Consider the following 12,939-nt stretch of genomic DNA (forward strand, 5'->3'; position numbering starts at 1 on the left):
TGTTTGGATTCTTCTACGAATGAACTGTGTTGCATGTTTGAAAATTTTGTCACCATTCTCTTCCTAGAGTCCTCAGAATCTTTTTCTTATTTTTAACATTGCACAATCATGAGTTTTATTATGCGTTTGTTTAAGATGATTTGTCATAGTTAGAACTTGATGCAGCTTTGATTTTGCTAAAGCTAAGCGACTCAACGCAAGTGAGGTTTTTAGGGAATGGCTACTTGGTCCACTTTATTTTTAGCTATTGTTCATTTGATATTTTTTTATTAAGAAATATTATTTAATATATGGAAATGATAAATTAAACCTACATAGTAACATTCTTATAAAACAAATTATTGTTAAATTACAAAGAATTGTTTGTATATTTTTAACATCATACTACTAAGATAAATAAAATTTATAGTACGATTTTCATAGTTAAATTTAGAGGTAGAGGTCAAAATTGAATTCACTGGCAATATAGTTAGTTGACAATTTGAGTCAAAGATTCGCTTTGAAAATCGGGTCCCAAAAACATTTGAAATCGTTATCGAAGTGGTCCTCAAACATTTGAAACTAGGGATGTCAATTGGGCTAACCCGCTCAGGTTCGGGCCAACTCACTCGGGTTGTCGGGCTATTTGGGTGCGGGTTATTGGGGTTGTGAATTTTTTCGGGTTATAAATTTTCGGCTAACCCTAGATCTTGATTCCCGAGCTAACCAACAGGCTATTCGGGTCAAAAGTGATCTTATGTGTTGCTATATCCAACTAGTATTAACATAGGTACTTTATGCACGGGTCACATACATTTTCAAATAATAAAAGCAAATTTTAAATAATTGAAAAAAAATAAATTAATATAATTATGTACTACACATGAAAAAAATATAGTACTAATCAAATTACCTATTCAACACACAATTTAATACATTGTTAATTTGTGAAATGAATGGAGAAAATATATTTGTTATTTAGAATAATATATAGAAACAAATATTTATTAATTAGAATAAGATATAAAAAAAACAAAAAAAAATGGTAATCTAATGAATAAATATTTAAATCATGAATTTCGACTTTCATATTATACTACAAGGGAGCAAATCAACCGTGATAAAGGTAAATCATTTGATGAATAATTATCACTAACTTCTTCAACTTTAAAAATTAGAAATGTAATACAATTATGGACGCTAAAGTAAAAGAAGATATACTTGATAGTAACATCTTATTAAACATCTAAAAATATAAAAAAACTAAATAAGTTGGAAACTAAAATGGAAAAGACAAAACGAAAGTGTAAATTAACCTATACTGAAAAAATTATTAGAAGAAGAATAAAAGTAAATTAACTATAATAAAATTTTAAATTTTTTAAAATTAGAGAAGAAATTAACACATTTACAAAACTTAATTAGGTATAAAAAGCACAAAGTCCAATTTAGAGAACCCAAATTTACAAAACTTCGAAATTTTCAAATTTAGACATAAATTGACAAATAAGAAGGTGATTTTTTTATTAACTTTAACTCACAACCCAATTCAATTATAAAAGAAAATTCAGCAGGAAAATAAAATGTCAAGCCCAATCTTAGATACATTACAATCGACCCAGAATAAAAGCCCGAAACAATTTTTTAAAGCAAAAGCTCCACTTAACATTACCTTGCGATTTAAATTATTAAGCATAATAGTTAATCAAACTTAGTTCTAAACATTATTGACTCGAAAATATACTAAAGCTTTTATCACACAATTTGCGCAGCCAACACAAACCACTGGTTCTTTCCTTCTCCAAGTCACGATGACTCCAAATCGGCCGTTCTCGAGCGGTGGGTGTGGAAAAAGGCACGTCTACACAAATAGCCTCGACCTCGGCCTCCACCTTGAGTCGGCGACAAAAACCCTAATTCCTTTACCTTCTATGTGACATCGAGTAAACAACAAGTGATTATTCACGATTCTTGCTCAAAAATATATTCTATTCATACTCATCAAAAGAGGCTGACAAAACTACCAAAATAACTTCAACACGGAAAATGCGAGATCAAGATCAAGATCGAGAACGGAGGCACAACAAGTAGCGACGGGATTAGGGAATCAAGAATGCAAACGGGGAATGTGGTAAAATAAGCTGTTCTCTAGTCGGCTAAGAAGTGAGCATAATAAACGACTATTCGCCGGCAACAAAAAATGTAAATGTAACTTGGAACATAGCATGAGGCATAACTGAATAAAGGTAATTTTTAAGAGAAACGGGTGATATGAATTTTCACTTGTGTAATCGAATGAGTGTGAGTGATGGTAAAATCTTTGTGAAGTGGGTAAAGGTATTTTTAGGGAAAAAATACTCTAAAGGTACTAAACATCTTGTTTAAAAATGTTATTCTTAACTATATATAAAGATATTCTTGCCATAAAAGAAGTTGTGCCTTAATTTATATAATAATGCATTCTATAAAACATAAATTGTGATGGTAATAACCACATATTTTAATTTCTGTGCTCAGTTTTAAAAGCTGAGAATAGATTTGACTTAATCATTATTTATATAACTAACACTGATTTGTATATGGTATAAATTTCTTTTATTTAAATAGTTCTTCTTTTATGGCGGGAATAAGTATGGTGGATTTTGAGTCTCCATTGCCACCAACTTGAAGCAAATTCGGTGAAGGTAATTTACCAAGTATTAAATTAGTATGTAAATATAATTTAACTGTGACATGCTTTGAGAATGTATGGAATAGTTTGTCGGATATACATGCATGTGTCTCGAGAAATTTATAAATGATTATAAACTACTTTAAAGCTATACCATATGAAGTTTGATAACAAATAACATAATATAATGTTGATTACAAATGTCTACTTTACATCCTTTAGGGTGCATAAGATGTTTGCTATACATGGTAGATAAATAACTTGAAGGTTGTTTGCTTAACATGTGTTGAGCTGTGACTCATAATAAATTATCTAATGTGTCTTTGAAGGATTAATAATCAACAAAAGCTATTTCTTGTTTATAATTTAGAATATTAAAGATAATATGCATATGAAACTTCATTGCGATTATTGAGATTAAGATAGTACAAAACATTACACATTTCTCCAAATCGGCTATATGAATATCCCTCCAAGAAGCTGACCATGAATCGAATATAATAGGAATTCTAGCATCATAAGATTAAGACATGAGATCAAGACAAAAGACAACATTCAAAGAAATTAAAAAACCCGAAAATTCGGAAGCCTAAACAACATCTAATCACCTTGTTAAGCAAGGACATAATGTCATTATTTTATGCAGTTTCAAATCTACATGGAAGAAGATAACAATGGCGGCAAAGACAAGCTGATTAATAGAAAACAAATATTCAATAGGTAATTGACCCAACTCATTAAACTGAATTGAAAATTTTTAAATTAGACAAAAATGTCTTACGGTAATATAGTTGTGACCAAAAAGTAGGATGATAGAAATAGTCTCAAAACTAATGTAAAAATGGGAAATATTAGAGGCGGTAGATATTATTGATGGTGAAATAAACATAATTAGATTATGTTCTATTTGTGCAGATTGATGCAAAAAAAAAGATACTCTTGTAAGCAAAAGGAAGAAGATACATATAAACTCTAATGAGGTAAAGGTGTAATCGATCAAAGTAAATTGAAAGTAGGGAAAATGAGATTAAGTAGATAGATAGTAACCATCATACTGAACAATAGATATTGCGATGGTGCAATAAACATATAATAGATAATATGTTTCATTTGTGCAGATTACGTGTACAAAAAAAGGATATTTGTTGGAAGCAAAGGAAGAAGATACATATAAACTCTAATGAGGTAAAAACTAATCTGATCAAACTAAATTGAAAATAGGGAAAATGTGATGATAGATAGATGCTAACCACCATGCGGAACAGTCATCCTGAAGCTAAAGGACCATAATATGATTATTTAGTGCATAAGCTGATCTACTAATATAGATGGAAGGAGATGTACTCAAAGTAAAATAAACATATTATGAGATAATATGTTGTTTTTGTCTGAGAAACCTTGATGTACAAAAAAAAGATACACATGGAAGCAATAGGAAACATCTACATATAAATACTAATGAGGTGAAGACTAACTCGATAGTGTTAGAATAATATAGAGAAAATGACAATGAGAAAAAGAAGAGGAATGGCCCAGACATTCATCCTGAATGTTGTGCACAAATTTGAAAAAGAAATTTGAAATACCTAATTCGACTAGCTGAGTTCCAATTACTACTTGCTAAACTTGTTGATGAACTTGTGGATTGATATTGCTGAGTGATTGTGAAAGAGATAGGAAAGAGTATTTATAGGATAAATGGCGAGCATGCTATTTAATAAAAAAAAAGCAGCGGGTTCCCAAAGCGAACATAATAATGTGAAGGGACCTTCCAGCTTTCTATTAGAAATGTATTATGCATAAACATGCTCTGGCTGAATTAATGGATTTATTGTATATTTACAATGGGATATTCATTTTCAGGTACAAAAGCATTAATAAAAGTTTAAATGCCAGCTTTGGAAACATGGAAGATTCCTTGGTTCTTGCAAGTGTTTAACGGTAATAATCCTATTTCCAAGCATGAATAGGGTATAGAGAGTTCAATTTCAAATTTCTTTTAAAATAAAATCGTTGCTATTTATCTTTGATGAAAAGAAAGTTCTAATATTTATGAGAAATTTTGTTCGAGCCTATTTCATTTTTTTCGGCAGATTTTATCCCGATTTGAAATTTTCTTTGTTTGTGCAGTTTTATATGTCAATTTAAATAAGTTGTTTACAAATTCTGAATTTAACCATTGTGCAAATCAAATTCAATTTCAGGTTTTGGTTCTATTAAAGAAATGGAAATTAGCAGTGGAAAAATTTCAAGAATTTACTACATGATTTATGATTTAGATTTGTAATTTGTTGATTCTTGCAAATGTAGGTAAGTAGATATATACGAATGTGATGTCGATATGTAAATAGATCAGATATTAGACTAAAATAGGCACGCAACTCAAAAGTAGTCCTGCAACTCAAAAATAGGCCTGCAACCAAAAATGATTTTTAAACCCCAAATGAAGTTAAACCATACTCGGGCCCCCTACAATACTTGAAATAGTAAAGTATAATCAAAGTGATCAAGATAACAAGATACATAAACATATCGCTAATTAGTAGCACATGTGACAAAAAAAATGAAAATCATGCATTTATAAGGAGTTGAATGACATTATTAATTATATACCCAAAAATAAATTCTAAGTAGTTAAAAAAAGATAGTATAGATAGTAGTTTATCAAAAATAAATTCCATGGAGTTGAATGACATTCTTCTACATCAATAACTTTTGAAGCTTCAGCCGGATCATTGTCTCCGAGAGGAAAGACGGATTGCGGCATTTAATATGAGTAAATATTAATTATATCTATATTCCATATAACTCTAACTTTCAATTCGAGAGAGGGTACATAATTACTATATATACTCATATCAATGTTGTTTTTTATATTGTAATACTATATATATTTCATATCAACGCTGCTTTTAATATTGTAATTACCATATATACTTCATATAAGTATATAACCCAAAATTTTAATTATTTTTTCTCCGGCGCTCAGCGTCGTCCGTCTTTCTCTCTCGTCGCTCCTCCACAAATCATCGTTATCGTGTGTTTCTCCGCATTGCTACTATCCGAGATCAAAATCGTCACGGTCCACCATTGTTCTCTCAATTTTCTTTCTCGACGGTCGACGTTGTTATCTCCGTCGCAACGGTAGCTATTTCTTGGAAGATGGTTTCGCTTCGTCGCTTCTGCTGCTGTTGTCGTCGACTATTGCTGCTCCTGACCTCATCGTCGTTGTTCTTGTCTCGGTCCGACCCGTTGTTATCCTCTCTCCGTCTTCCACTCACCATCAATGTCATCTCTTCTCTCCTCATTCTTAATCAATCTTACTCAAATTCATATCTTTCTCATAATCAAATTCATGTGTTTCTCCTTTTCGGGTTTCTGATCTTGGAGGCGGGTCTTGGGCTGATTTGGGGGCGAGATAGGCGTGCGAGGTGTAGATTTCTCCGAGAGGACTCTATTTTGATTTATTTTTTTTTAATTTTATTTTATGTTATTAAGTTATTATGCATCATTATACAAATTAAGTTAAAAAATTGTTAATTGGGTGCGACCATCGAAATTATGCATTAGTATATTAATTAAGCTAACAAATCATTAATAGGCATTGGCGTTAGTTTTTTTGGAAAGGACCACCTCGATAACGATTTCAAATGTTTAGGACCACTTCAATAACGATTTCAATGTTTTGGACTGATTTAAAAGTGAATGTTTTGGACCAAATCGTATACGTTATATGTTTAGGACCAATTTTAACCTTTACTCTTAAATCTATACTGATTAAAGGCCAAAGCTGGTCAACAAATTGTCACACTTCATTTTTACCTTTAAATGGTAAATAAGTCTCACATTCGACTGATTCACTTCACTCACATTTTATTATAAAACCAATATAAAAAAATGGTTCTCACGTTCCACTAACTTTTCCAACCATATTTTCTTAATTTATATTCCCTTAAAACTCGTGCAACACGAAGAGTGACAATTATTGTGGAACGAATGGAATAATTTTGTAAAACCCATAGGCGAGTAAAAATACATCTTTATAAGGTGGACAAAGAGAGTAAATTTTTTATTATTCATAGAAATATAGAAATTAGAGATTATGATATTATAAAATAATTTAAAAATAAAATAATTAAATGAATTATATATATAGAAAATAATATACTAATATTTTATCACATAAAATGAAAAAATTTGATATAGTTTTATAAAAATTTCAAAAGTTTTTAAGAATGAACAATATTTTAAAAGTAAAATTCCCTAGTCTATCGTGATATGAGATTTACTCCAAAACTTTAAAAACTGAAAAATACTAATAGAAAACTAATTTTCTCTCTCCTATGCACACCCGTCTTCTCCGTAAGTGGATCTCTAATCCATTTTTCCTACACCATTCCTAATACACCTCTCATACTTAATAAAATAATCTTATACATGTAAGAGATGATTAAGTGACAGTGGAATTATTTTATTAAGTTGTGAGTGTGGATTAGGAATGAGTAGGAAAAATGAATTAGAGATCCACTCCGCCTCTTCTCTACCTATGCCTTCTAGTTTGGATCACCTAATATCTCTCTACTTCATCACCTACTCATCCCTCACAAACATAAGTGAGGGATCCACCATCATATTTTATGTTTGTGGCTTTAATTTGAGCGCAGACCTACTCGAAAATGGAGATACCTTTCTTTTTGTTTTGGGTGTGAAGCAGTGGCAAACTAATAACCCAACAAGCATTAGCTCTCCCTGAAAAGGAGGTGATCGAGCCACCTTCGTACGACTATCTTGTTACGACTTCACTCCGAGTCACTAGCGATGCCGAAGCATGATCTCACGAATTACTTTTCTTAAGAACTGAGACAAAAATGGACCGTCAAGAACATACATGAACGGTAGTTGGAGTCGGCTACTCTCCGGGGTCCCTTATTGGAGATCCCTCTACTTAACATGAGGATTCACTGCAAATACCATTTTGGCTCATTATTGCCGAGATAATAGCTTACTTCTTCACATTTACCGTGCAATGCATGCAGTTATTGATACACAGAAGAATCACGGTATGCACTTCCGTGTACTAGCTAAGCGTTACCTTGAAAAAGCAAATAATGTTTCAGGAAGAAATCTAGCTCTCTCCTCTACGCACCCAATTCCGCCTCCCCTTTCTTTCTGCGCTGCGTCCCCTCTCTCTCCCTTCCGCTCCACCTCTTCAACTCTCCTATGTATAAATGGGCGGCCGGCACCAGGCAAGCTCCCGCTGGATGCTGGTTCCGTCGGTGCATAACATTCACCTTTCATAAAAAACCATTTCAACTAAAACTGACCAACAAAATCAAGAAGAAGAAGAAGAATCCCATTCCCATATTTGGGTATGCACAAGACAAACTTTTCTTCAAATTCAGCAAACCATCGTTCAAAAATGCGCCAAACAGAGAGCAATCCAGCCGAGAAAATCCTCCCACGCACAGATCATTCTTTTCGGCTTACAATCAGACACTTCCACTTCCAACATGCTCATCAATTTCTACTCCAAATGCGGCGCTGTGGATCATGCCCGCAAGGTGTTCGACGAAATGCGCCTGCGAAGCGTGGTTTCATGGAACACCATGATCGGCGCCTACACTCAAAACGGCAACAGCGAAGCAGCTCTGTCTCTATTCGCCCGGATGCTCAGACAAGGATCGGAGTTCAGTGAATTCGCCTTGTCTAGCGTGCTATGCGCTTGCGCCTCCAATTTTACCCTTTGAGAGCAAACAGTTACATGCCTTAGTTGTTAAGTCGTCGATGGAGTCGAATGTCTTCGTTGGCACAGCTTTGCTCGATGTTTATGCAAAATGCCGATTCATCAACGACGCTTTGCACGTGTTTGAGGCCATGCCGGAGAAGAGTGACGTGACATGGAGCTCGATGATGGCTGGATTCGTGCAGAACGATCTGTACGAGGAGGCATTCAGATTGTTTCTCACAGCGCAGAGAAATGGAGTCAAGATGAATGTTTTCATGATCTCCTCTGTTCTCTGTGCCTCGGCTGCCTTGGCGGCGTTGGTACAAGGGAAGCAAGTGCACGCAGTTGTGTGTAAAGCCGGTTTTGGTGCAAACGAGTACGTTGTTTCTTCTCTCGTCGATGTTTATGCAAGATGTGGTAGCATTAATCAGTCTCACTCTGTTTTCTCCGAAGCAGAGAAGAGAAATGTGATCCTTTGGAACACGATGATCTCGGGCTTTGCAAGGCACGCTAGGCCCTTGGAGGCTATGATGCTGTTCGAGAAGATGCAACAGGCGTTTCTGTATCCGAATGAGGTAACTTATGTCTCTATCTTATCTGCTTGCGCTCACATGGGATTGGCTGACAAGGGGCGGAGGTATTTTGACATGATGAAGGAGCAAGGCTTGAATCCGGGCGCTGTGCATTACTTGTGTATGGTTGATATCCTAGGTAGAACGAGGATTGACGAGGCCAAGGATATGATTGAGAAAATGCCGTTTGAGGCCACTGCGTCCATGTGGGGATCGCTCTTGGCCTCATGCAGAGTTCATAAAAACGTAGAGGTGGCAGAGGTTGCTGCAAGAAAATTGTTCAAGATCGAGCCTAACAACGCTGGGAATCATGTTTTGCTGTCAAACGTATATGCTGCAAGCGGGAGATGGGACGACGTTGCATCAGCAAGGAAACTGCTCAAGAGTAGTGAAGTTAAGAAGGAGAGGGGAAAGAGCTGGATTGAGATCAAAGACAGTGTTCACTCGTTCATGGTCGGGAGAGGAGCCATCCGCGGATGGGGGAGATATACGCGAGGCTGGATGATTTGCTCGAGGAGATGGAGAAGTCGGGGTTCAGAGGGCTAGTTGAGCACGATCTGCACGATGTGGAGGATGAATGCAAGAGGGAGCTGCTGAAGCATCATAGTGAGAGCTGGCTTTTACTTTCGGGTTGATGTGTTTGCCTTGGTTTGTTCCGATAAGGATCATGAAGAATCTGAGGATTTGTGGGGACTGCCATCAGTTTATGAAGGTTGCTTCGGCTGTAACGGGGCGCGAGATCGTGGTGAGGGACAATAATCGGTTTCACCATTTCAGAGAGGGTGTGTGTTCGTGTGGAGAATTTTGGTGAGTCTGTGTACTGAGATGATATGTAGATGTATTCTGCAACGATTCAGAGGATTGTTCCAGCGGTATTCACACCCAATTTCACTGATCTTTCGCCATATTCTTATTTTTTGTGTTTAACAGATATTCTTATGCATTATAATTTTATATCTTTGTCTTTTTTTTAATTATTCTAAAATGAATTAAAAAATCGAAACCCAACTAATGCATGGGTCTTATATTTTAGTTTTTTTCAAATCTTTTTCATTTTATAAGTATTTGTTAACTTTTTTAAATATTCTAATGCATTTGAAACTTATACTGCTAAAAAATTAACATGTTGAGTATATTTCTTTTATTCTATTTTTTCAAATATTTTAATGCATACTAGTACATTATAAAACTTTCTTTTAGTACTTCATTTTTAATTCTATTCTAATGTATATAATACTTTTTATCTTTTCCATTATCTTATATTCCACATCCTCGTGTTGTTTTTAGTAATAAAAATAAAGTTATAGATTTTGATTGAGAAAAATAAATTAAAGAAACGAATATATGATTGTTCGGATTTTGAAGCTATGTTATATTCCCTCGTCTCACTCTAAAGTGAAACATTTATCATTCGGCACATGATTTTATGTTATTTTATTTGTGAGTGGAGTAGAGAGAAAATAAAGTTGAAGAGAGCACAAAATAAAGAGAATTATGTTTTGAAAATTTGTCAATTAGAGTAACACATAAAAAAAATGTCTAACATAGAGTGCGCGAAGCGAGTAATTATTTAATATCGCACCCCATATGAAAAATCCTGGATCCGCCACTAGAGTTATTGAGTGTAGGAATATGTTAGTAAAGGAGGTGTGATTCTTTTGTGGTGAAGAACAAATGGAATCGTGATTTTCCGGAGTTGATCTTGATTCAACAAGACCAACGAGATAATTGTCAAATTTTGGGTTGATCCAAAATTATTAAATTTTCCGTTGGCCAATATAACTCAAATCATAGTACTCACCAAGAGCGATAAGAAATGATATGACCTAAGAGCATCCGCAATGGTCGCTAGCGATCGGCTAGCCGATTCGTCAGCGTTGTCGATCGGCTAGCCGAACCATTGCGATGGAAGCGAAATCGGCGAGCCGATCGGCGTGGCGGCGATTGCTCTGGCTACGTGCCGCATGTGGCGGCCCGTCGCGCGATCGGCCGGCCGAATTTTGTTTTTTTTTCTAATTCTTTTTTTAATTTTTTTTAATTCTTTTTTTAAAAAAAAATCAATTTTTTTTTAAATTTTGAAAAACTATATAAACGCGATTTTCTCTATCTCTAAATTTCATCGTACAGAGCAACATCTAGCGATGGACAACAACAACTAGCCCGATACAAAATTAAGGCAAGAGACCCCGTTGGCTACGGCAAACTATAACATTCAAGGTGGCTCGTTTGTGGAAGCCCGGATTTTTTTATTATGTTATTTTTATGATTTTTAGTTAATGTACTTTTTTTTATTTAAATAAAATTAATGAATTTTCCGTATATGTTCGTAAATTTAATTCGTAATTTAATCGTAATTTTAATTCCGTAAATGTAGTATATTTTGAATTATTTTTATAGAATGGTGGCTTATGCGTTAAATACGATAGCAGGTGGTTTTTTTAGTATTGCGCGTGGCGAGAGGAGAGAATGGTAAGCTATGACGGGCTAAGCACTGCGGATGCTCTAAAAGTTGTTTCAAGAAGCTATCTTTATCTCTTTTTGCCAAAAGTTTATTCTCGTATGTGTGCACTTTTTAACTAGGAAAATAGAAATATAGAATCATTTAAAAACTAAAATTTGAGAATAGTTTTATAGCTACAGAGACATGAGCAATGATATGCTACATACCTTATGTGAGCATCACTTCGTTTATCGACATTTACCTTTGTTCGTTTTGATTTATTTAATTACTTTGATTCTAATATATTTAAAAATGTTATTAAGCTTTTTAATTTTACAAAATTCATAAAAATCAAAGCTGATTTACTCATTTTCTCTATAATTTTAAATAAGTTAATAAATGACCAAATCGAGCTTTGATTTTTATGAAATTTTGTGAAATTAAAAACTTTAATAATATTTTTTAATATATTAGAATCAAACTAAATATATAAATCGAAATGAACAAAGTTAAACATACTCAAAGAGTGGTGCTCACATAAGGTATGTAACATATCATTCCTCGACACTACGTAGTACTCCCTCCGTCACCATTTAAAGAGTCATTTTGGTTCGGCACAGTTTTAAGAAATTGCTTCCTTTGTAGAGAAAAATAAAGGGAGAAAGTAAGTTGGATGAGGATTCATTTTATATTAATTTTATAATGAATTATTAGTGCAAAAGTTAATGAAATATATGATTTGTATACGAAAATTGAAAAAAAATAGATGGTTCTTTAAATTATTTACATTTGACAACCTAAAATGACAAAATAATTCTTTTAATGGTATTGAGAGAGAATAAGATATGCAAACTTGATTTATTTATTTTCCACATGAATATCTTCATACAATTATTGACAATAAGCAACGCATAATCATCGTCATTACAATTCTAAAATAAACTGTGATTCACGAAAATTTCTCAGCCCTTGCTCAAAATCCCATTTTAGATTGCAAATAAGCTTATCTTTCACCTCTAACATCTACTCCTCTATCCGCAATTAGGAGTCTCATTTTTTCCGGCATTGGCATGAGTTTAAAGAAATATTCAAAAAAGTATAGGCGGAAAAAAGTTTGTGGAATATAAGTATCATTTGTATATATTAGTTTGAAATTATACGTGGTGGAATGTGTTGAAAATGTAGAATTGATTTGAATTGAAACCTCCATCAATGAAGGATGAAGAAACTGATAAAATTAGGAAAAACTGTAGTGCAGGAGCGAAGAGTGGAAAGAAAAATTTCACTAATTAACTACATTTTTGGAACTGTTAATCAACAAATTACAATAAGAAGGCTAATGAAAAATATAAACTACCAACTAATATAATACTAAACACTATCTAATAAAAAGAAAAACAATATCAACTAATTACAATTTATTTTAACTTCAACACCCTCCCTCAAAATGGGAAAAAACAAATGCTACCATCTCGTAAAAAGCATCAAACTAAGAAGGAAAAAAAAAAAAAACTAAGATTTATTCAAAATCCAAGTCAAGAAAAAATTTCAT

General features: G+C 33.6%; 1 protein-coding gene across 1 annotated transcript; it reads left to right on the forward strand.

The window, feature by feature from the left end:
* Positions 1 to 7,983: 7,983 nt before the first annotated feature.
* Positions 7,984 to 9,878, forward strand: LOC125200396 (pentatricopeptide repeat-containing protein At5g04780, mitochondrial-like; the record flags this gene model as incomplete). The annotated part of the gene is given in 4 exon segments (XM_048098041.1): positions 7,984 to 8,384; positions 8,386 to 9,404; positions 9,407 to 9,556; positions 9,559 to 9,878. Coding segments are annotated over 4 exon segments (1,770 nt in total), but the record flags the coding sequence as incomplete, so codon positions are not given.
* Between the last annotated feature and the right edge of the window lie 3,061 nt (positions 9,879 to 12,939).

Source organism: Salvia hispanica, unplaced genomic scaffold (assembly GCF_023119035.1).
Source record: "Salvia hispanica cultivar TCC Black 2014 unplaced genomic scaffold, UniMelb_Shisp_WGS_1.0 HiC_scaffold_950, whole genome shotgun sequence".
In the NCBI taxonomy this organism is placed as follows: Eukaryota; Viridiplantae; Streptophyta; class Magnoliopsida; order Lamiales; family Lamiaceae; genus Salvia; species Salvia hispanica.